The sequence below is a fragment of the Capra hircus genome, chromosome 10, assembly GCF_001704415.2.
Source record: "Capra hircus breed San Clemente chromosome 10, ASM170441v1, whole genome shotgun sequence".
NCBI classification, from domain to species: domain Eukaryota; kingdom Metazoa; phylum Chordata; class Mammalia; order Artiodactyla; family Bovidae; genus Capra; species Capra hircus.
The window spans coordinates 13653478-13679894 of NC_030817.1; the positions used below are offsets into that span (position 1 = coordinate 13653478).

The following is a 26417-nucleotide window of genomic DNA, read 5'->3' on the forward strand; positions in this document are numbered from 1 at the left end:
AGATACCAAGGGAACATTTCCTGCAAAGACAGGAGCAATAAAAGACAGAAACGCTATGGACCTAACAGAAGCAGAAGATATTAAGAAGAGGTGGCAAGAATACACAGAAGAACTGTACAAAAAAGATCTCATGAAACAGATAATCACAATGGTGTGATCACTCTCCTAGAGCCAGACATCCTGTAATGCAAAGTCAAGTGGACCTTAGGAAACATCACTATAAACAAAGCTAGTGGAGGTGATGGAATTCCAGTTGAGCTATTTCAAATCCTAAAAGATGAGTGCTGCACTCAATATGCCAGCAAATTTGGAAAATTCAGCAGTGGCCACAAGACTGGAAACGATCAGTTTTCATTCCAATCCCAAAGAAGGGCAATGCCAAAGAACGTTCAAACTACCGCACAATTGCACTCATTTCACATGCAAGCTAAGTAATGCTCAAAATTCTCCAAGCCAGGCTTCATCAGTACATGAACTGTGAACTTCCAGATGTTCAAGCTGGTTTTAGAAAAGGAAGAAGAACCAGAGATCAAATTGCCAACATCGGTTGGATCATCGAAAAAGCAAGAGAGTTCCAGATAAACATCTACTTCTGCTTTATTGACTATGCCAAAACCTTTGATTGTGTGGATAACAACAAACTGTGGAAACCTCTTCAAGAGATGAGAATACCACACCGCTTGACCTACCTCCTGAGAAATCTGTATGCAGGTCAGGAAACAACAGTTCAAACCAGATATGGAACAAAAGACTGGTTCCAAATCAGCAAAAGAGCATGTCAAGGCTATATATTGTCACCCGGCTTATTTAACTTATATACAGAGTACATCATGCAAAATGCCGGGCTGGATGAAGCACAAGCTGGAATCAAGATTGCTGGGAGAAATATCAATAACCTCAGATATGCAGATGACACCACCCTTATGGTAGAAAGCGAAACTAAAGAGCCTCTTGATGAAAGTGAAAGAGGAGAGTGAAAAAGCTGACTTAAAACTCAGCATTCAGAAAACTAAGATTATGGCATCCAGTACCATCACTTCATGGCAAATAGATGAGGATACAATGGAAACAGTGACAGACTTTATCTTGGGGGGCTCCAAAATCACTGCAGATGGTGACTGCAGCCATCAAATTAAAAGATGCTTACTCCTTTGAAGGAAAGTTACTATCAACCTAGACATCATATTAAAAAGCAAAGACATTACTTTATCAACAAAGGTCGGTCTAGTCAAGGCTATGGTTTTTCCAGTAGTCAGGTAAGGATGTGAGATTTGGACTATCAAGAAAGCTGTGCTGAAGAATTGATGCTTTTGAACTGTGGTGTTGGAGAAGACTCTTGAGAGTCCCTTGGACTGCAAGAAGATCAAACCAGTCAATCCTAAAGGAAATCAGTACTGAATATTCATTGGAAGGACAGATGTTGAAGCTGAAACTCCAATACTTTGACCACCTGATGCGAAGAACTGACTCACTTGAAAAGACCCTGCTGCTGGGAAAGATTGAAGGCAGGAGGAGAAGGGGACGACAGAGGATATGGTTGGATGGCATCACCGACTTGATGGACATGAGTTTGAGTAAGGTCTGGGATTTGGTGATGGACAGGGAGGCCTGTCATGCTACAGTCGATGGGGTAGCAAGGAGCTGGACACGACTGAGCAACTAAACTGAACTGATGGTCCTCAACTCTGCTAAGCACTATCAGTCAGTGATTTCTAGCACCCATTCAACAAACACTGAGTCATTTCCACTCTGAGGCAGGCACTGTTCTTGGCACTGAATATGCTATGATGAACACCACAGATACTGCTCCTGATTTTGTGGAGCTTGTATTTATTCTCATGGACTACTAATTCCTTAATGTAGTCCATTGTAATTTGCACAGCGCTTTTACTTGCATAATATCAATTACTAACCAGAACAAACATACCAAGTAGGCATTTTACAGGTAAAGATTAGAAGATCAAAAAGATTAATTTTTCAAGGTTCTCAGACCATTGGTGATACTAACAAGATTATTTATGATAACTAATGTTTATGATAACAAATATTTACTTATGTTAAATCCAAACTCTAGCATAAGCCTTTTCTATTGTCTTAATGCCCTCCCAAGTAGGTAATATCATTGTTTCCATTTTACTTATTAGGGTATGAGGCTTGATGAATTTATATAATGTGAGTGTCAAGCACTAACATCGGTGCTTTAATCTACCATGTTTTCTTCCTCAGCACCCTGAACAAGGTCTCCTCACAGTTACCTCAGTGTTCTTTCTGCTCCATAGTGCTGGCATGCGTTGGAATTATTCACAACTGATTATTTGGTGTGGCTTATTTGCCACATGGATCAATTAGTTTAAAACTGGGAATCTCACTTATAACAGTTTTGGCCAATGCATCTGTAGAGGCCCATTATTGGTCACTTGGGGAAATGGAGAGTATGAATGGCTCAGCAACTACATCCCCATGGTCAGATTAAGAGCCCCAGGCAAATGGTCTACTACAGATGGCTCAGTGGCAGCCACTTCCTGCACAGATAGCACATGAACAGGACAAAGTCCTCAGCCTTGCAGTGAGTGAGCCACAAGATCCTCAGCTGAGCCAATGATTTCCAAATAAAATACAAGTAATTCTTACCAGGAAGAATTTCTTTCACTTACATGTTCACTGTCTAGGGGGGAAAAAAAAAAAAAAGCTATCGATAGCCAAACTCTCAGAGACATAAGATGAATGACTTCAGCTATACAGTAGAGAAATAACCACAGTGACTGTTAACCTGCGCCAAATTTCAAAGCAAATAAGACTTAAAGTTCCTAGAAAACTTCCCATCTTCTGCTGAGACCAGCTCTTCCCAGAGTGAAGCAACCCATTATCAGAAGCATTGCTTACACACGCTATATGGATACCCCATTTGAGTACTTAGGTAATACAAACTGAGAGTACTTTAACAAGACTACTGTTTTTAAACTGCAGTTGTTTTAACATCTGTGTTATGCATTTTACCAGGAAAGAATATTTTTCTATTGAAGCTAACCCATCCAAAAAACTATTCCAAATCCAAACAGAAAGAGGATTTGGGGGGGAAGGAAAGCCAAAAGCCTCTTTCAAAATTTAGACACATTAAAGTTTTTAATTTTTGACTCAGAAGGGACTTTCCCAAAGTTTTTCAGCTGAAAATTGGCTTTAATTCTAGCTATCCTCATCCAAAATGTAAATTACAAAAAAGGATTTCATGTCTAAAAAATTGGGGTAACTTTGAAAACTACATTTCCTTTCATAGAGATTCAAATTTTGAATTGTCATAACAAAGACTCTGAGAAGTCCTAAAGTCAAAAACCTACTTAACTTTGTTTTAAACCTGTGTTTTGAGAATTTATTTTTCCCATATCTTTTTTTTCCCCTTGAAACACTATTGGCATTTCTCAAAATTCTTTTGGCAAACAGCATTCTGTATGAACACACTATATAATACCAAGATTTTGAAAGAACAAAATTTCCCCCAGTTCACACACACTTGGGTTTTCCTTGGGGCTATTTTGAAACCAGGTATTTAGTTTTAAAGAAATATAACATTTTAAAACATCTCTAGTTCCTTCAGACTTAAACAATAAGCAAATGGTTAGTACTGATTGAGTTCCAGTTCTCCAATCAACTGTGTAAAATGCTAGACACTACAGATATACTGTTTCTCAGATGGCTCAGTGGTAAAGAGTTTGCATTAGCTGGAGATGCAGGTTTGGTCCCTATTCAAGAAGTTCCCCGGAGAAGGAAATAGCAACCCACTCCAATATTCTTGCCTGAAAAATCCCATGGACAGAGGAGCCTGGTGGGCTATAGTCATCCACAGGGTTGCAAAAGAGTCCGACACAACTTAGTGACTAAAAAACAACATAGATATATTAGACTATGAAACTCACATTATCAGTTCCTGTTCAGAGATGTCACCAATAACTCAAGAATGTGTTTTTTTCAATGCATATTTTAAGCTACTTACTGATTCTTAACAGTAACAAGCAGCAACTGGTCAGAGTAATACATTAAGTTCATCTTAAGTTTCAAGAAGATGGGTTGAAAGATTTTTCCAACCTTTGATACACCTTTCATTTTGTTTGGGGAGAAGTGTAACACACACACACATGCACACACACTAGTATTTAAGGATCGAAATTTATTTTTGGATAGTATCAAGCCGAATTACTGACTCGCATTTCAATAATGGATCTGCCGGCATTTGCAAGAAACAGTCATTAGCTTATCTTTAAGTAAATATTTTCATTGTCAGACAGCTCACTGCAAACAAGGTTCTTTCCCAAACACTCGCTCCTGACGCATCCAAGCCTGCTTGCAAATCATTCATTCAGGAATCTGCGTCTGTGCTAAAATATAAAATCATGCTAAGGAAGTCCAAGCACAGACAAAAAGCATGTTTTGCAGGCCCTCCATTTAAAAGGGCTCCCGAGCTTGTGGGACCTGGTTCTCTTTCAGTTCTCTGTTCTTTGCTGTGCCACATTACCATAAAGCTGAGGAAATGAGCTATTACACACCATCATCCCTCCTAACGGCTATCACAGAAAATCATACACTCACAAAACAGCATTAATTGTCAGAATTAGCAACCATTTAAAAGGCAGCTGTTCTTTCACTCTTAAACAGGCTCCAAATTTCAGATCTCTCTGCCTGTACTGGCTGCTATTACACGCTTACACATGCACACACACACAGGCACACACAATGGATTCTTAGACAAATGAATTTTTTTAATGCCCTATATTCAAAGGATCCAAGAAAATATTGTTTACTCAGTGACATTTTCCACACCAGTGCTTGCCATTATTGGTCCAACTAGCTGGAAAGCTTCCAACCTGTACGGAAGCACTTGTCACAGCTCCAGGTAAAAGGAGCTGTTTTGTGCAGCGTGGGGGCAGAAAAAAAGAGCAGTATCTCTTTAAGAGTCAACAGTAAATTAACTTGCCCAAAAGAGTGAAATAATTAGCAGTTAGTAGCTTATTAAAAGGGTGGCAAAGGCCAAGCAGCCATCTGGGATCTCCAGTTTCTTGTGATTGTTATTATGTCAGGATGGGCAAGTTGCATTAGCTTTCATGTCACCGCGCCTGCCCTTACTTTATATGTAAATTTTAATGAAAGATGTGGCACTCCTAAAAATCAGACGTCCATCAAAAAGTGCTATTAGTCTGCCTTTTTACAAAGCACGTGCTCTTCTCCACCTCTGCTGTTCCATTCACCACTAAATGCCTTAGGAAAAAAAGAGAAAAACCCCAATGATATCAATTAGATATTCTCTTTGTGCAGAGGGAAACCTGCATATCATCAAAAACAGGGCAAAGCTCCACCTCACCAAAGGGCAATGTTTCTGCCTCTATTTACACACAGGGAAAACCACAATGCCTCCTTGTCTTGCAAGGTTAACCCTTGTTAATGGAAATTAAAGCAACCTGGAGACTGCCTGCTGATTACTACAAGGATACACAATTTTAAACGGAGTAAGGAGAATAAAATTTATTCATTAAAAATAAGTGATAGAAAGTGGTAGGACAGAAACTTATGGGATGATGGACACATTGTATATCTCAGTCTAGACAGTATTTATATGGGTGCATATATATATATGTCAAAAATACTTAAGCTCTATGCTTAAGAGCATGGATTTCATATGTTTTATTTACACTATGTATTCCATCATTCAATAAAGATAAATAAATGAATGAAAAATGCCAACATTTTCATATACAAAGCAACTTCTCTTTTCTGACTCTGAGTAAAAGGTGGATGAGTCAACTGAGTTGTTACCTGATGGTTTCAAGATACACAAACAAAATTATTTTAAGACTACCTATATAACACATTGAAAACAGAATTTATTCAAGGCTTTAGAAGGAGAGGTGGTTGCTACACTTGAAAACCATTTTCTAACTCTGTTGACTATCAGCAAGATATCAGAAGGAAGAGCTCATATTTCCTTGGTCAGCCTTATGTATTTAATAGCCAGCAACTGACCTGGCCCATTGTTGGCACTCTATCTTTGTGGAATGCTGGATAACCACTGCTTCTCAAATGTTAAAGTAGACAATCTGCTAAATTCAGATGCATATGACACTGGAATAAATTATTTTTAGTATCCTACAAATGAAAGCTATGTATAGTAAACCTATTAGTAAATATTTGGACCAATTGTACTTACACCCGGATGTACATACACTGCCCTGCACACCTGAAAAACAGACCATGGCATATACGATCCTAAGCACATAAGGAAATGCTGGAATTCTTTATAAATGAGATGAATCATAGAGATACTAAATTTAAAAAAAACATCCTGTAGATATGATCAAAGTTAGGCTTATAGGTTTGTATGTGTATACACACAGATTTTCAGTTGAAAATTCTATGGCATCTAAGATTAACCAACTTGCCTTGATAAGCAGAAGTCTATACAAGCATGTAGATCACCATTCATCTTTGAGGAGAAAGTGTTTTATGATATATACACAGATACAAAATCTACACATAAACACTAAATCCAAACTGATCATTGAGAAGGAAGAAATGGAAATGTTGATTAGAAATCTGAGAAACATTTTCCTTTACATGTAATGCCAACTGGAGTTGAACTGAAGCATTTCATTAATCCATTGTACAGTTTATTAATAAATCTGTTCACATTTATCCATTTTAAAAAATGCTCTAAATAACAACTGCTCTTAAAAAATTCTTCAATGTCCAATGAAAATTTCTAAACAGGGAAGGAGGGAAAAAGCCCTCTTCATATTTTTAAGTACCATTTTAGACATCACTGTCAAAAACACAGAGTTGCTAAAATCAGGCAATTTTACTTCTTGTGTTTAAAATAAATCTATTTTCCCCCTGAAGACTTTCAAAACATTAGAAGAAGAAGGAAAAAAAAGCATGAAAAACAAGCTTCTTTCAAAAACAAAGTGATGTTATTCATTGTCAAGAGGACAAATCAATGGTGGATGAGAAAGAGATGAGGCAAGAGATGGAACTATAATATTGCCCCTATTTTATTATAATTAGATATTTATAGAGCACAGATGAGTTTATTTTCATAATTAGTAGCTGGCGTTGCACTTACTAATTTGCATAAACAGTTGGCTATCAGCACAGTAACTTACTTGCAGGGCTCCTGAGCCCTAGCAGGAACAAGAAGGGCCTCAGCTCCTGAAATCAGCTTTTTAAATGTTATTACCAGCAAAATATAATCTACATGAAATCATGTTCAAGTTCATGTAGCTTGATTATCTCTTTCCAGTCTGGCCAGTTTTGATTAGTTCAGCATTAAAAGGCCAATGATCAAATCTACAGGGAAAAATACATGTAAATAAATTGGAAGGGGTCTCTAAATTCTGATGGATTGAAGTAAATCTTAGGGTCAACACCACCTAGTTTAGCAGATAAGAGGTTGTGTAGAGAAAGAGGAAAAAGGAATAAGATACCCAACAGTCACTCTTACTATTTACAGATTGTGCTGGTTCTTGGCAATTGCTGAAGGCGTCAGTGACATACTTTTCTTGATCATTCTTGGCGTTCTCCACACCCTCCTTACCCATGCTCACTCCACTGTACAAAACCGACTACCCCCCAAAATGGATCAGGCTCCCTGGCAGCAGTGTTAAGGGCAGGATTTATTCCTGGTGCCCTGACCACTGCTATGGGCTGAGAGAAAATTAATCAAGCATGCTGGCCAGACACCTCCCACTACTGATGTTCACGAAAAAACTTTGGAGGGATATTTTACTTCTCTTTTCCCCCCATGTCAAAAGTCAAAACCAAGTCAAAGGTCAAATCCTTTGGCGCATGTGAATGTATGTGTGTATGCACATACACATCTATACACACAGAGAGAGAAAGATGCCATGAGCTGACATTTTTATAAAATCTACTCTGGCTTATCCTGAGGCTCTTGTGACAGTGGGCACGCATTCTTGCATAGCAGCAATCAGCTGGAGTGTAATAAAGACTTGACAGGATTTGCGATTTCCCATTTGCCACAATCCCTACCACTCCCTCCTGTTCATCTTAGACTAGGACTTTCCTTGCCATATGATCTGCTCCTTGATAATACTGGTCAAGCCCCTGTAAGCATTTGATAGGGGGAGAAGGGTGACCTGAGGCCATTCGGAAAAGAGACCAGAGCTGGAGTGAAAGCCTGAGGCAGGAAACCATAGTGTGGATTCAGGCAGAGTGAGCTGTTGACTTTAGGAGACGGGGGCCGGGCAGGGGTGGGAGTGCAGACTGGGCTACGTTATTGTGGAAAATAAAGCTGGGAAGGCAGGTTGACAATTATACAACAAGAATCCACCAAAAGCTTCTGAGCAGATGAGCTACATGATCCGATTTAATTTTAATTTTGCTTAATTTTCACTGTTAGGAAGATGACGGACAGCAGGATAAGAGGGATTAGAGATTTTGAGTCTATTCACAGTATAACCTCCTAGGCTGGACCCATCTGGACATTAAAAAATGAATATGTTTGTCTTCAACTTACTTGTGATCTAGTAGAGTGGAGTAGTCCAATTTCCATATAAGTTTAGTTGTAAGATATTAGAAAGATACATGGAAGGAGAGCTCATATCTAAACAGAGCTTAGCCTATCTAAGTATGCAGAGCATTCGTAACATCAACTGGAAATAAAATCTAGGTATGATTTCAATGGGCAGAAACAGGAGAGGAGGAGCTCTTACAGAGGAGAGGAAAAAATAAGTAAAACTAAGAGACAAGGAAAGGTCCAGTAAGATTACTTGGTACACTATATTTGGCAATTTTGCATCAAAGATTAGCAGGTTAAAGGTAAACAAGGCCATATCAGGGATGGCTTTGAAAGTGAGATGGTTAATCCTGAACTCCACATGGAGAGCAGAATTTGGGCAGTTCTCAGTTACTAGACAGACTGGGGGAAAACAAAGACCAACTAGGTTAGGGCAACCATCCAGTAAGGGCTAACTGGGAACTGAGCTAGTGTGTCAAAAAGGGATGCAAGAGACACTCTGAAAAAGAATCTCAACAAGCTCTCTTAACATCAGCTGGGAATGAGAAAGTTCAAGAAGAAAAAAAAAAGCAATTGCTGAGTTCAAGCCCAGGTGTTAAGGAAGATGGGGAAACCATTAACAAAATTAGAGAATCTGGTTTGTGGCCAGATGGTGCCAAGGTTGACTTGAAATATTCAGGTGACAGAACATTTCTGCGGACATATGTTATGGAGAACGAACACAAGTGGCCAGTTGGAATGTAAGCCAGGCTGGTGCCAGGGAGGTAGTTGAGAGGCATACCCATGGAGGTCATCCTTGGATTAAAGAGAAGCCATATAAAGCAGTGGCTAGGTACTCAGATTCTGAGTTTCATTGCCACTTACAGCCATCTGACTCAAGATATTTAGCTCTCTGAGCCTTGTTCTACTTGCCCATATAGCTAGGATAAACATCATCTACCTCATAAGACAGTTGCAAGTATTTACTGTGGAAAAAAGTCTAAAGCTCAAGGCACAATGGCTGGCCACATAGGAAATGACCAGTGTTAGCAGCAGGGGCCAGAGAAGGATCACTTCAGTTCAGTTCAGTCGTTCAGTCGTGTCTGACTCTTTGCGACCTCATGGACTGCAGCACGCCAGGCCTCCCTGACCATCACCAACTCCTGGAGCTTACTCAAACTCATGTCCATTGAGTAGGTGATGCCATCCAACCATCTCATCCTCTGTCGTCCCCTTCTCCTCCTGCCTTCGATCTAGAGAAAGATACCCATGTGCAAAATCTAAAAACACGAAAGACATCTATCTCATGGGATGTTTTAGGGCAGTGGTCCCCAACCTTTTTGGCACCCGGGGCAGGTTTCATGGAAGACAACGCTTCCACAGACTGTGCGGGGGTTTGGGATAATCCAAGTGCATCACATTTATTATACACTTTATTTCTATTATTGATACATCAGCTCCACCTCAGATTATCAGGCATTAGATCCCAGAGGCTGGGGACCCCTATTTTACGCAATTAGGCAAAGAAAAGGAGAGAGGTCTAGGGGTTGGATACAGGACCACGTGCTTCAAAAAGGTTGTGTCCTGGGCACAGAGTGCTGATTTTGACTGTGAAGAGATCACTAGAAGCCCCTGGCTGAATACAGTAAGTAGAGAAGCGGAGGGGGTGGCTAGATATACCTTTTCAATCATTATTCCTCTTCCTTGTCCCCCTCTCCCACCTCTTTAAGCTCATAAGAGGGTAAGGTTCCCCATAGCAATTTCTGAGACTCAATCCACCTGTGATTAGCAGAAAAGAAATAGGCAATCAACCAACCCCAAAGTGAAAGGACTGAACTGCTTCCAAGGTAACCATACATAACTTTTAAAAAATCCAGAGGCATGAAATTCAAATGAGATGGCCAGTTCACAGACTAGTCATCAAATTAACATTTTCAGTATCCTGTCAGCCCCATCTTTCTGCAACATCCTCAAGCCGGAATTCACATTCCCTACTTCTGTTATTTGCCAGTCTTTACAGGAAGCAGTGGCGCACAGCTGCACAGAGATAGGGGCTGGAGAGTCAGGAAGGGAAAGAGGAGAACTGAATGCAAATACATATTTATAATTTATCAATTAGCCTCTCCCTTCAGTTCTGAACAGCTAATCCAATTTGAGCTGGTGAGCTAGGTTCTCTGGGCTCGGGTCTCTGACAGCTTTGATTAGGAATGGATGAGTGAACTGTGGTACCCAAAGGTGTGAAGCAGTGAAAGGCATGTCAGAGCATCGGAGAGAGTGCACCGACTCAGCGCCCCTCCTTTTCCCAGCTTACCCCGCAAAAGGTGGACCTGCTAAGTTAAAATCCAGCGTTGTCTCTCCACTTTCTCCTTATGACGTAATGGATTATCATTGGATCCACGGTCAATGGATTCCTATGTTCTTCCACACCCCTAGACCCACCATTCTTACCTTATCACACTGAGTCAAAAAACTGTTATTCCCCCCAAAATACAAGAGATACAACACAGATCACAGATATTACCCAAATTTCAAATTTTATACAATTTCCAGTAATTCACCAATCCTATCTATCACCCTGAATTCAGTTATTGCCAGGTCATGGAAACATTGGCAGGTCATTTCGCATCTTTCTTGTGCCCTCAATATGTTTACTGGAGGGGATCTTAGAATACCCTAAGTTAAGTAAAATATATCTTCCCCACAGTGCACAAACACATTCAGAGAGAAACAGCACACCATAATGGGAAGGCTCATTAGAGGAAGGCAGGCCAACTCAGAGCATTCCCCAACCATCAATCATGAAATACTCAAAGTTGTTGTTTAAAACACCATTATAATCTGGACTGTATTCATTAGAATCAACAATTTTGGGGGGATATATGAATATTTCAGAAGGCAAATTGATAGTTATAATGATAAAAATAAAATGATCTCTACCTTTACTTCTACCTACAGAAATGAAGGTCCAATTAGGTAGAGGAAGCATGGTGTCCACCATGGAGGCGGCAAGAGAGAGAAAGAGAGAGCAGGGAGAGCAAAACATCAGCATGCTGCAGACACACAAAGGAATGTAACACCCATAACGAAACCCACAACAGTAATGGCAACAGCATACAACCTTGAGGCGGCAGCACAACACAAAGGCACAATGTGAAGCTTAGACAGCGTGACCAACACGCGTTTAAGCTTTTCCCCATTAGCCTTTCTCAAGTCCCATCCTTAGAAACATGGCCAAGTCTGCATGCAAAGCACCGCGTAGCCTCATGTGTGTGAAACTGTATGCGCTTAACCAGACTAACACTGTTCAGGCAAAGTTTCAGAGAAGCCAAGTTCTCCTGTATCTTCTCAACGTTAATATGAGTCATGAGGATCCAGAGTGTAACGTGCATGTCCAGGTGGTACGCACACAACATACACAAGCATTTCCACATACATTTCTAGGGATCAAAAACAAATTCCGGAGAGTCAGCAAGAACCAGACAGAATTCTCTTTCTTTCACGTTGAAAGAATAAGGAAAAGGAAGTGAGGTAATCATCACAAGGGCAAGAATGGACAAGGGGTGGGAAATGAAAAAGAATGAGGTGGGGAGGGATGGGGTCAAAGGACCTTCTTAAAAAACTTCAACTGAAAAATTGCACCTTAAAATCTTAGTGGCTCTGACCACCCGGAAAAATTCCACATCCTTTCTTGAAAATCTTTCTAAAGAAGGATTCACAATACCCGTGTTTGTCACTATCTCATTGCCTAGACTCTTTTTCTAGAAGTTTCCTGACTTAGCCCTGCCCCCCAGAGCACAAGTCTGTGGGTGTGTCTGAATTCTCTACTCATATGCTTCAGTGCTGGGCAAGAAGTTGAATAGTAGGTGGAAAAGTGGGGACGGTACACAATAGAGGTTCTCCAGATACTTTCCACACCAGGGTTGGAATTTAGCCCCCCAAAATGCCTGTGCAGCATCAGTGGGTTGAAATAAGTCAAGATTAAAGAGGTCACCACCAGCCGATCTCATCAACTTAGACTCTACCCTATGACATAAGGCATATGAATACCCTCAGATCTTCAAGCCACTAGACAAGCTAGGACTCTTCAAGGGCAGCTGGGAGGACGAAACGAGAAAATGTAGAAGCATCTTCTCATGGGGACTCTGAGGGCCTGCTTTTTCTGGTGGAACCTGTTATCAAAGCGGGGCCACCGAATTCTAGCATTCATAGAGTGTGGGTCATCGCACTCTGTAGAGATATGCATAACTCTCTCAAACTATCTGGATACACTTGGTTGACACAAAGAGTGCTCCTTGCTCATACTCACCTCGTGGTAACCTGCTGTGGGGAGACAGCTTCCCTCACTCACCTACAAGAATGGAGAGGCTTCACCCCAGCCTCTTGCTGGAGAATTCACCTGACCCCATCTAGCTCTGTTCCTTGACATCTGCTCTAGACGAGATTGTGTCTTCACTAAAGTGTCCAATTTCCACGTCATGGGTCGTGGCTCAGGTCTAGAGGATACAGTTTTATTGGGAAAGGACTTCTGCGCTCAATAGAAGCACAGAAGTCCTGCCTTATCAAGTCAACTGCCCACCTCTGCAGCTACCTGGACAAAACTTCCCCCAGACCTGGGTGGTTCCTTGATCTGATCATATACTCCTCTTTACGCCAACACTGTCTGATGAATCCTGTGTAAGAAAATGGGGAGGTTGGGGACGGGGCAATTGCCCTTCAGTGCCGCCCCACCCTCCTCAAAAGATCAAGGAAAACAGCAGCACATGGAAATACACCTCCTCCCCTTCTCTTTGGTCCTTGAACAAAGGCACTGAGTCCCATGTGTATTTTGAAAAGAAATAGACAAGAGAAATTAAAGTACAGTCTTTCGGTGTCAGGGCCAGGCCAGGTAGACCAATCTTGCAATCACCCCAAAACGCAGAAGAAACACAATAGTAGCAATTGAGCAGTGACGAAAAAAACAATTTGAAGTAGGCTCAGTTCTTGAATCCTGATTTAGGCTGATAATATGGAAAATTTTTATTTAGGAGAAAAAGGCTTCATTCACAGCCCACCCTGTGCTTAGCTGAGCTGAATTTCCTGCACAGTTCATTCCCTGCATAATTGAATATTTTAGGTTGCAGATGCGGAATTTACAGATCTTTATATGCAGTTTTCTTCAGGGTGTATAATGAGTTAGAACCCTGCCATCAGGACATTAGCATGTTCTTTCAGTGGTTTTTGCTTTTATACAAAACTGAAAACAGTCAAATCCCCAAGGGCTTCCTTTGACCACTGGAGGTTTCGGGGTGGGGGTGGGTAGTGGCTAGGGCTGAAAGTCATTACAATGGGCAAGGGGATGGAGGGGAAGACAAAAATCAAGCCTTTACTCAAGAATGAAATTCAGAGAAGCCCAGTGCCTCTCCCCCAACCTGGGGCCCCAGCGTGAGGCTTAGGGAAGAAGTTAACCGCTCTGGTGCTCTGAAATTAGCTTCATTCACCCCCATTATCGACACCGCCATGGCTTGTTTCACGCTTCTCTCTGAGAGGCAGCCCAGCAGGGCCAGCGCCCAGGATGACAAATGGGGGAGTGGAATGGAGAAGCCAAGGGGATGATGGGGGGGCAGGGGGAACCTCGATGCGATGGGAAAGGTGCCCCCCACCCCGCCCCACCGCAGGGTGGCCCAGCTCCCAGCCTGGCCCCTGGCAGGAGAGACAGGCAGCAAACGGCCTGCCGGGGATGATGCGGGCTCTCAGCGACCAGCCAGAGGCACGAAGGCAAGCAGTTCAGGCAGCTGCAGCACCGTGAGCCCAGAGCACCTACCTTGTTCACTCATCATGAGGTGGGAGAGGCCTTGAAGGAGGAGGAGAGGAGAGGGGAAGGAGAAAAGAAAGAAGACAAAGTTAGAACCCCACATGGAAGGCCATCGCCTCTTAATGCCTGAGCAGGAGTGGCAGGGGGCATCCACATGTGCGCAGGAGCATGCAACGAGCCCTGAGATGCAGGGCAGGGTGTGTCCAGGGCCATCCAGTTCAAGGACAGCCTTTTGTTTGCTGAATCTGCGGGCCGCATCGCCACTGATCTATGCAATAAGTAGGATTTGAGACGAGAGATTAGGTCCCTTGGGAAAGAGACTCCAGATGTGGGCAAAATAGGTTTCTTTCTTTCTTTTAAATAGCTTGCAATAGTAATTAATATGTGATCACTGTAGAAACTTTGGAAAATTCAGAAGGGAAAGAAATCAGTTGTAATCTCGCATCCAGAGTTTACCATCCAACATTGAGCACCCTAGATACAGTAGTCTTTTCTACAAAAATTGAACCACACTGAACATACCACATGGGTGCCTGCTTTCAAGAGTTAGACAGCTTGAAACATCTCCATATGATCCTGGCCTTCGCCCAGTGACGACCACATCCCACCAACTTTTCCTAGAAAGTCCCTCATGTTTGATCACAGAGGCCTAGCCGAGCACTGAAAGGATGAAAGAAGGTACACAAAGTCCCAATAAATAGCACAACCTCTTGCTATGTGCTTATGGAAGTCAAACAAGGCTCTTAAGAACTCATTACTTCAAGGGAAGCATAAGCCCTGATAAACCTATTAAAAGAAAAGATTTCCAACCAGTAGCCAACTGTGCTGGCTATCTGCTCTTCCATTGCTTTTATTATTGCTGGAGATATTTGGAGATCCTTTCCCCAGAGTAAAATTCAGGGATATAGGGGATTAATAAAGGAGAAAAATCTCTAAAATATGGAAATCTCTAAATGTTTTTGGAGATTACTAGAGATTTAGAAAAGTAATCAGACGCAAAATATGGGTCAAGCAACTGACTTTTTAAAGATCAATGATATATTAAATACATAGATACACCATGTGCCATAAATGTCATGGAGGCATTTTTTCAACAAATTTCATTAAACTATAGTCATATTTTAAATGCACATTTCTGACGTTCATTTCTCAGGGCCTGGCATATTAGTACCCATGGAGGAATGGAATCATGCCAAAGCAAGTCATTCTCATAATATGTTTTATTTAAAAAATTAACTATTGGTCTTTTTTAGGAGGGGATAATAAGAAAGAAGAAAGGGCACTAGATTTGACTAAGAAACCCCGGCAGAAGTAACTGTCCATAAAATGCCTGGAGTTTCTGGATCAAGCCATAGCCTTCAGCATCCAAATCAAGCACACTAAGAGGGAGGGTCTGAGGCAGACCGGTGGGGCATGGAGGAAGAGGAATAGGGGGAGCATAGGTGCGTGAGGTCACAAGGCAGTTGTCACCACTAAGAAATGAGAATAAGGAAGATCTAAAGAGATCCCTAAGATGGGGGTTGAAAATAAAAGGGCAATAGTACTATATTTGGAGAAGGCAATGGCACCCCACTCCATACTCTTGCCTAGAAAATCCCTTGGACGGAGGAGCCTGGTGGGCTGCAGTCCATGGGGTCGCGAAGAGTCGGACACGACTGAGCGACTTCACTTTCACTTTTCACTTTCATGCATTGGAGAAGGCAATGGCAACCCACTCCAGTGCTCTTGCCTGGAGAATCCCAGGGATGGCGGAGCCTGGTGGGCTGCCATCTATGGGGTCGCACAGAGTTGGACACGACTGAAGTGACTTAGCAGCAGCAGCACTATTTTATGCACTTGAAGTATAAATGCTAGAGTAGATCTTAAATGCCTTCACCATAAAAAAGAAATGGTAACTATGTGATGAAGTGAAGGTGTTTGTAACATGTAAGTGTATCTAATTAAAAGTTTATATGTTACGTTTACACAAAGTTATATATGTCAATTATCTCAATAAAGCCAGGGGAAATATTTTTATTTACTTATTTTTTTATTCTGTTAAATGGGACTTTTTTTTACCATTTAAATCTTTTATTTTATATTGGAGTATAGCAGATTAACAATGTTAATAGACTTCAGTGGACAGAAAAGGGATTCAGCCATACATATACGTGTATCCACTGGGGAGATATTTTTTTAAATGAAAGGACAAATATTTACTGCAAGTGAAGAGGAAATGGGACACTTGATAGCGAGAAGGTATTCAAAGCCCGGGAGAAACCCCTGGAGTTGGGCCCCATTTATGCACCACCTGTGCTTCTTTAAAGCAGTGTTTCCCAGAGCACATTTCACTGACCACCTGCATTAACCACCTGCAGATACTTACTAACAGCGATGTTCCTGGACCCCACCCAAGTCCCAGTGAGTTAGAATCTCAGGGAGGAGTTGGGGAGGGACCTGAATTTTAAATAAGTTGCACTAGTAATTCTCATGCTCACTAGAACTTGCCAGCTACCCCTTTAGAGTGACATATAAATCAAATTTCGGTAAATTAAACTGTGTGATAACTGCACTAAGAGGAACTGGATATTTAATGGAACCCTACGGTGGATCTATGTACTTATCAGGTTTTATTAAGCCACATATGTAGTTGCAGTCTTGTGTTTCAAATGAAGTGTGCATATTCTTTAACGTATAAAAAATCTGAACTAGAAATATTAGGCCAGGAATGTAAATCTGGGATCTGATGTGTTGCAGGCAACAAAGCAAAACAGACAGAAGCACGTGTAAAAGGAAATGGCACAAGACAGGGGAGAAAACTATAACCATAACGCGGCTTGGGTTTTATTTTGCTTTTTGAGAAGGGGATTTTAATCCACTTTCATGAGCTTTTACATTAGTATCTCCTCTTATACAAATCTACCCCCGAAGATTGCAGAATTAAGAACTGGAAAGCAGGAATTTCAGAGGGTCTAGGTCTATTATGAAACTCTGTTTCTCCCCTTCCTTCCACTCCCAAACACTCCTACTTGCTGTAAAAAGACCTCAAGTCCCCACCAAAAGTAAATGGAAGAAATGACAGTCCAAGGACTCCAGTACCTACTATATGTAAACACTGCGTAAGGTAGTGAGATGCAAGCAAGTGTGGTACAACGCTGCCAGCCTCTAAGAGTTTACAGTCTAACTGGGAAGGTGTGTGCACGTGTGTTTATATTTACACACACATACAAAGTCATATATAGACATATATACACATGGGGTACCTGACAGTGAAGGATAGGGGTTAAGATCAAGGACTTCAAATTTGAATCCCACCTTTGTTATTTTCTAGTTTGTGACACCAGGAAAGTTGCTAAACATCTCTGTTCCTTGACTTCCCATCTGTAAAATTTGGATAATTATCACGCCAAATCCAAAGTTTATTTTCAGGATTAAATAAATGAATGTATGTAAAGCAGGGCCTATACATGCTAAGGGCTACATAAGAATTACTGCTGTTATTTTTAGGCTGTAAAAATATACTGATGTGTGAGACAACACGAAGCCTAGTGCCTGACACACAGGATGTACTCGGTGTGTATTTTGTGAGTGAATGAGGAATGATTGATGGGTAATTGTTAAGTGTCAAACAACTGATTCAGACAGTAATATCCGAAAGGACTGTGAGGAGGTGGGTGCCCTGGGTGTACAGCAAGAGTTTCTGGAGGAAAGCGGGATTTAAAATACATCTTGGAAGACGGTTTAGGATTGAGAGTGATGAAGGACATTCCTGGTAACACCACTAGCTCCCAAGACCACTAACAGCTTTACTAAGGATTTTCCTGTCGCCTTTCTGGAATACCTAGGACACTGCCAGGCACATGGTAGGTATGTAATAGATGCTATAAAAATAACAATGAACACATACAAATGTGTTCCTTCACAGAAGGAAGAAGTGAAAGGTGATCTTAAGGACCACTGTATGAAGGCCTGGAGTTTCCAGGGAAGGAGAAAGGATTTGATCTTGCAGCTGATGGGAGATACAGGCAGGAGAATGCCCTGGGGAAAATGATGTTGGCAAAGATCACGTTGGCAATGGTACGGACAGGATGGATTAGAGGGAAAACAGACAGAGGCACAGAGATCTGTCATAGGCAGAGGGCCGAAATTAATACCGAGGCAGCAGGAAGGAAAAGGGGAAAAGGATTCAACAGGCTTTGGGTGACCGATGAGATGCTTCAGGGGAGGAACGGATGGCAGATTGAGTGAGGTGCTGTCAGAGACAGGAAGGTGGGATGGAGTTGGGAGATGGATCTGGAATGAGGGTGCTAATGAATTCTGTTTTAGGCATGATAAGCTGGAGAAACAGAAGAATCACTGAAGCAAAAAGTCTAACGTGCATTTAACATTAAAGGAGTAAGGTCTTCAAGAGAGTCAGGACAAATGTAAAAGTGTATCACCTCCCCTTCTTGGAAGAGAAGGGTCTGTGCCCATATAAGTGAATGAAGCCTCAGATAAAAAGGGGCAAGAGCCCTGAGTCTTAATCCGGGAGGGATGGGGATTATTAAAGCATCCCAGTTTCTTTTTTTTTTTTCCATGCATATTCCAACATTAAAGTAAAATTTTACATTCAAAAAGAAAAAGGAACTATATGGCTTTCCAATATAGATACAGAAAAATAATGCTAAAAAAAAAAAAAAGAAAGCCTTCACTGAGGATATAATTAGCAAGGAAGGAAAAGCAATCTATGCTAGCTGTGTGTTATGTGTGTGGCTGATGAGAAAAAGAGGAGGGGGGCTTCTTGTTAATCTCAGAGAGGGAAGGTCAGCCACAGCCCCTCAGACCACACATCCGGCCCTGGCACTAGCACCTAGCTGGACTTAGAGCTCGGCATTTAATCTGAGCCTGATATTCAAGGGATGCTGAAAGACAAGACACGGGCTGGACCAGGGGGCTCAGAGAAGCAAATGAAAACCCACCACATTTGCCCAAAACAATCCCACCATCAGTTCTGGATTTCAACAGATCTTCAATAAACCTTCAAAAGCAAACTCCCTAAAATTTCATCTAAGGAGGACAAGAAATAGGGACTGGCCTAGGATGAGCCTCTGATCGTCAGAATATGGAGAATTTTCTATACAGAGTTCTTATGGAATGATGATGCCTTTAAAAAGAAATGATTATAAAAATTAGAAAGCAACTGAAATGTCTCCTAGCTAGATGTCACACTCTGTCAAAGTGCTACCTAGCTGGGTTCAGGGACCATTCTGGATCCTATGAAGATGTCTGATATTTTTCACTCTTTCTCCCTGGAGGAGGACATGGTAATTTCTAGTGCTGTCTACCTCACTTTCTGTGCCTATCTCTCTATGGTTCATGGGCTTCCCAGGTGGCGCTAGTGGTAAAGAACTCGCCTGCCAATCAATGCAGGAGACACAGCTTTGATCCCTGGGTCAGGAAGATCCCCTGGAGGAGGGCATGGCAACCCACTTCCGTATTCTTGCCTGGAGAAGCCCCTGGACAGAGGAGTCTCACAGATCATGGTCCACAGGGTCAAGAACAAGAAGAGAAAAGATTGCCAAAAGGTAAGACACAGACACATAAAGTAGAAAGGCTACTTAGAACAGGCTGCATCCTATTATATGCAAAATACACATACGGCCCTCTAAACTATGTTACACCTTTTGGGAAAATCCCTATGGAGGTAGGTGCAGCTGGGGAGAATGGAATGGCTATAAAGCAAAGTCATCTGTAAGCAGCTGTGGCCATTATGAAGCCTGTCATGAAAATGACTAATACAGAGAATAGAGACCATTTACTGGAATAGGCAAGGAAGATGAGGCCAGAAGTGGAAGGCCTCCATCACTGAAGCTAATACTGTCTCCCCCTCAAACCTGTAATAACCCACTCCCCTCTGACGGTTTTTAATCCTCCTTCCTTCCTTCATTCTGGCTGAGTAATTGGAGAAAGTATTTCATGGGAGGGAGGAAGTCATTCATGGGGGAGGAGAAAAGATTTGGGAAGGAAAAAAAAGCACGTTATCTCTGCCAAGACTTCTCTCTCATTCACTTGCAGGATAACTTTTCTCCCCCAGTAAAATCCACACATATCATCTCTTTTTCCATACTGAAGTGGAGAAATGAAATGTCACTAATTGCTGTAAGTGCCAAGTGCCAACGTTGAATTTTTATGAAGCGACAAGGACTTTTAAAAAGAGTAATTACATAAAATCAGAAGGTAATAGAAACATCCACCCGATATTTCCAGAGGAGCTAAGGAGATGGTGAAGGTAGCAAGGGGTGAGCCTTGACAAAGAGAGAAGCCCCCAGTGACCCTGTGTCTGCAGAGTGACCTTGAATTCGGAAAAGAGAGAAGGGGAAAGAAAAAAATACACATTGTAGCATGTTAAGCACTTAAGACAGGAAATTCAGTAAGCTTGGTAAAACGACAGAATTATAACAGTGACTAGTATTTGTTGACTGTTTAACATATACCAGACATGCTAAGTGTCATGTCATTAAATACATCTTTGTGGGAAAGGCATTGTTGTAATATAGATTTTACAGGTAAGGAAGCTAAGACCTACAGCCAAAATCCCACTACTTAGGAAGCGGTGAAATGCGGATGCTAAACCAGCAGATGGATTCTCCAGGCTGGATGATAACTGTGATAACTACTAGCTACTCTGTCTTAATTCAGTGCTGGTGGAGAAGCAAGAAGACCCATCTTGGACAATTCAGGACCAGAAAATAATGCCTGGACACGAATTCAACTTCATTTATGATCCTGGTACAGCATGATTGAGGAGCCCCCAGGGTAACTGTTTTAAATAACTGGCCACCCTCTCCCTCTCCTCAATCTCTATCCCCAGCTTCTACTAAAATATGAAGCTCTTCCCTTCCTGGGTCCTTTCTGGGGGTTATTAAGCCACTTCCCTCATTAAAATTCAACTCTGAACACAAACTGCACTCAGGCCCCTGTCATGGCAATGCCTTGTTCCTGAGGCCTTCAGGAAGCCAAGCTTAAGATCTTTCTTCAAAGACAGGAAGGACATGTGAGAAAGAAGGATGGAGACACACAGCCACAGGCTGAGGAAGTCTACCACCGCGGGCAGGAGGGAGGGAAACAGGGGAAAGGCCGGAACCGGGGAGAAAGAAGCTTAAAAGGAAAGAGGCGGGGCCTGAAGGAAACTCCACCCACTTCCACAGCTGCGTCTCAGACCAGCCCTTCCCCAGGCAATGCCCTGACCTGCGTCATGACCTGCGTCGTGGACTTCAGTTTCCTTGTCCTACCTGGGGCTCTCCAGTGGCTTACAGCAGAGCGTTGACCTGCTTAGCATTTTGACAAATGACTTGGCTGAGAACATCCATGACATGCTGTCTGGATGTTGTAATGAACCAGAGCAGAAAGAAATATCTAACTCGTTAGCCTTGAGAATCAGGGTCCAAAAGATGTGAGCAGACAAAAGCGAAATTTAATTTTAAGGGGGTAGATAGAAATTGTGGCCCTTAAGCACAACCTCCCACATTCCCCACAAACTCAAAAAAATCACAAGTAAAAAGAGTTCCACTTCTTCTCAGCACTGACTACCAAACTTAGGGTCTGGGTTCAGCGAACACTGCCATATATTAGGAGGGGCATTAATGAGGTGGGAAGGTCCATGGGAGAAGAATCGGATGGTAGGAGTTCCGAAAGCACGTCACATGCAGAATGGCTGAAGGAATAGCTGTGTACAGCCCAAACATGAGAGAGCTAGCTAAGGACACGAGGGCTGCCTTCAAACACTTTTAAAGTTGCACATGCAAGTTAAAAGAGCAAGTACATTCAGCAAGATGAGGGTGGAATGATAGGGGCAGCGTCACTTGCCAGAATGCCACGTAAGAGAGTCATAGTAAGGTTTTAGAAGATAACTACCAACTATTCCAACTCCAAGACATAGTTTCTATGAACCAAGCTGACCTCTGAAGAGGCCAAGCAACTCCTTACTGAGATGAACCATATGAAACTGCTGATATTTGACTGGTTTTGACCTACAAAAACGACAATTTCCAATGGTCCAAACGGATATCCAGAGACCACCGCCCCTATTCAAGAATGTAGTCATGAAACGAGGCTTTGCCGAATCACCCAACAGCAGTTGTGAACTGACACTGTCACGTGGGAGGTTCAACCGTTTACACCCATGATGCTGGCTTTTCCACAAGCCCTGCACAATACTAGGGACAGAGTGAACAGTTGGGCTGATGATCGTGATGGCTTCCAGAGGAACACCTGTTGCTAGTTTTCTAGGGCAGGTGCTTCTGGGTGGGTCCTTCCATGATGCCACCACGTTCCATCCTCACCACTAAGCCCTGGGTAGGATGTTACTATATTAGCTCACTCACTATTTGCCTCTAGACCAACTCTGCTCTTACAGCATGGTGCCTGGACTGAACAGAAAATATTTTTTCAGAGGCACCCATGAGTCACCCACGGCATCTATACGGCATAGCCACAGGGAAGAAGAAAGAACGTCTGCAGCAACCTTCTAGTCTACCTGGGAGGGTGGGGTGGGGGGGGGCAGGGTGATGGAGGAGGGGTGGGGTTTCTTTTTCATGCATACCATAAAAGAAACAGAGAGAAAGTCAAGCATGTCACTCCAAGGGTTAAAAGTGAAGTCGCTCAGTCGTGTCCGACTCTTTGCCACCCCACGGAATATATCTTACCAGACTCGTCCATCCATGGGATTTTCCAGGTAAGAGTACTGGAGTAGGTTGCCATTGCCTTCTCCAGGGGATCTTCCCAACCCAGGGATTGAACCTGGGTCTCCCACATGGCAGGCAGATGCTTTACCATCTAAGCCACCAAGGAAGCCCCTAAGGGGTAAAGCATCAGCAGTTATGGCTTCTAGAAAAGACTCTTCCCGAAAAAGAGAAAGTCCTTGCTCTCCAAATGTTATGAACTTCTCTAAAATAGGTCTTTATTCAAGAGTCACATGAAGCTGGAAAGGACTTCGGATATGTTAAATGAAATGACTGTGTCCAATTCGGCCACGGTGTGCTGGATTTTAAAAATCCAGGGATGAATTTGACAAAACCAAAGCACGGCCCCACGTCTAAGTCAAATACACCAATTGCACACATACAGAAAAGGGAAAGAAATGGCTTAGCAGCAGTGCATGTGAAATAGTAAAAGTTTTCAGTGATGTTAAGTTCAATTTAATACTGTAGTCATTATATAAAAATAAGGTCATTAATAGATGTAGGAAGTCTAGAAAAAAGGAGCAGTGTAACACGGACTGGTTGCAACATGCCAATGAACCTGTATGTGGTGTGGGCAAGGATGCAAAGAAAACTGTCATTTTTCAGAGAACAATGACCTGGATGAAAGAACTTAAAACCCTTGTATGAAAATGCCCAACGAAACTAGAGATGTTTGGCCTTTAGAAGAGACAATCCTTAAAGACAAAAGCCCTGTCTTCAAACACTGGGAGTGTAATTAGATCTATTCTTTGTGTCTCCAAGGGCTGGAAGCAATACAGGTGATGAAAGCCATAGTGACTCAGAATAAGGAAGAGCTTGTGAACACTCGTGCTCTTAGAACGGAGTGGCTAAAGGAGCAACGAGTTTCTTGTCACTGCAGGGGTTCAGGTCGGAATAAGCTCATACGGAAGAGATTCAAAACTTAGGTGCACAGAGAGCTCAGCAACTTTGGGTCCTTTCCATGTCTGAAATGCTGACTCTAATAACAAAGCTTATGAGTGCATATAGGATGCCAGGAAGTGGGGGTGCAGGCATGGATAAGTCTCTGTTCTCAAGAGTATGGCTCTCCCTGTCCTTCTAGAACCCACAGTGGCCAGTGTGGACACGTGGAGGACAATGAACAGCTGGCTATTGAATAGGGTATTATGAGGCAGGCTCTACCACCTCTGTGATCTAAGGTGCCAGGGGAACTCAGGCAAAGTGGGGCTCATTCATCCCATCCTCCCTTCCATCATGGGAGGTATACAATAGTGGTTAATATGATGCTTTCCAAGTCCCTTCACTTTCCTTGAAAACGTGGTTTTCAAACTTTGGTCCTATCAGATTACCTAGGAGCAATGTCTCACTTCAATTAGACTGGATCGCATTCATTAGCTTTCCAGGTGATTTTAACTGTTTTATTCTTTATTCGGCTACACAGGGTCTTCGTTGCAGCAGGCAAACTCTTAGCTGCAGGGATCTAGTTCCCTGACGAAAGATGGAACCAGGGCCCTCCGCGTTGGGAGTGCGGAGTCTTAGCCACTGGACCACCGGGGAAGTCCCCAGGTGATTTTCATGTTTACCACTGCTCTAAATAATCCAAAATCTGAATTTAAATCCCAGCCCTGTCTCTTGCTAACTGGGATATTAAGCAAGTTAACTATTCTGTGCCTTTTCCTGTAAAATATCTGCATCTCACAGGTAGAATACCTTAGGATCACTGTGACAGTCACACGCAACCACCCACAAAAAGCACTTCGCAGGGCTCACGGCACACAGGAGGGGCTGGGAAGCTTGTAGCCACTGCTGTTCCTCAGGAGACTGGCGTATCTAGGCCGTGTCTCCTCCACACCCCCACCCTCCCGTCTCTCGCCAACAGCACTTCTCCAGGAAGCCAGCAGCCCTAGCAGACCACCTGCCCAAGCATCCGCAGCTGCCTGCCTCCATGGCCACGGTCAGCTAAGCGACCCCACAAGGGCACCCATCGTCCTCAACACTCAGCTGCTAGTTCCTGAGGCCCAGCCCCACACACTGACTAGCTTAGCCCAAGTCCTTTCTAGACTTCTCGAGGTAGGTCATCAGAATGAGAGGGTCTCCGAGGCTGCCAAAAATAGGCTGGTGACTCAGCTGAGTTACATGGATGTTCTGGGGCCTCCGTTTTCTCTCCTACACAAGGAAGAACTGGTTCAGAAGAGTTTCTCTTTGGTCTCACCAATGGCATTTTGAGCAGCGTAGTCTTCAAGTGAGACTCTCCCGTGTATTGCAACACATTTAGCGTTGATTGGTCCTTCCTCCTAAATGCCACCAATGGCTCCTCATCACTGGCAGAGCAAATATCCATACCACACTCGTGGCAGGGACAGTACTGTCCCACTGAGACGGCAGGATCGCTTCCAGGCCTTTTCCAGCTCTGACCCTGCCCTCCAGAACAGAGAGACAAAGTGGACCACAGCCAGCATGCTGGTGAGCCTGACTTGCCACGACAGTAAAGGAGGCAACTTGAAAAGGCTCTACAAAGAGGCGCCAGGGCCAAGCGATCTGCTTCTTCAAGTTAGCCAAAGCTGGAGGCACGCTGGGACGCGGCTCCTTACTCACACTTACTCATCAAGAACGGCCACGGGAGCCAAGGGGGTCTTCCCGGGCCCCAGCCAGGCAATTGGCTGGGAGCTGAGCGCCGTTAGCCCAGCCAAGAGCCCCTTTCCAATCCAATTACGCACAGCAGCGCTGGATTTCCTATACCCCAGCCTCCACTGAGCTGAGCCCAAGAGATGGACCCTGAATAAACTCAGAAGGCTGAGTCACCTTCTGTCTCAGGGTGAGCCCCAAAAACAGCAGCCTGTCTTTCAAAGGGACGTGGGGTAAAGTGAAAAGCTGATTCTGGAGCACTTTCATTGAACAAGCATTTACTCCATGCCTGTGATGTACAGGCACTGTTCTAGGCCGAGAGCATACAGAATGGGAGTGTACCTTCGTGGGGCGGATGCTCTAGGTGGAACTCCGTATGAGACATCCCCAGGGCCAGACACATCAGCATTTGCATCCTGCTCCACCACTTTTTACTGGGTGGGGCTGATGAGTTAGCATTCCTGAGAGTCAGTTTGTTCTTGAGTGAAGTGGGTCTAATAACAGGATCTTGGACACGTCAAAAGAATTAACCGATAGATACGAAAACTTAGGACTTTAGTGCCCTGCTCAAAATACAAGCTCAATAAATGTCAGATGTTTTTCCTAATAAATAAGACAGAAAAGCAAATGGGACTGTTGCCCAAAGGAACAGGAAAGAAAAGACAAAAAATATACCAGGCAGCACTGGAGTTGGGAACTGCCAGTCTCTGGCAACGGAAGAGATGACATTTTCCTGAGTCCTTCTTCCCAAGGGGGCTCAGTTACTGGCCAGACCACAGATCCTCAGAATGAAAGAAACCTGATACCCAGAGAGGCTAATGATTTA

At 43.0% G+C, this 26417-nt stretch overlaps 1 protein-coding gene across 8 annotated transcripts in view; it reads right to left on the minus strand.

Moving 5' to 3' along the window:
* Positions 1-26417, minus strand: part of NRXN3 (neurexin 3) — a 1815686-nt gene that overhangs the window by 1667682 nt on the left and 121587 nt on the right. For 5 of the 8 annotated variants that reach the window (XM_018053904.1, XM_018053901.1, XM_018053903.1 and 2 more), the window contains exons 4-5: positions 14298-14327; positions 11435-11446 (exon numbers count right to left, since the gene is read on the minus strand). In XM_018053904.1, the coding sequence (XP_017909393.1) occupies positions 11435-11446; positions 14298-14327 (42 nt within the window). The remainder of the gene's footprint in view (positions 1-11434; positions 11447-14297; positions 14328-26417) is intronic. The other 3 variants (XM_018053902.1, XM_018053908.1, XM_018053900.1) reach the window with 1 other exon arrangement.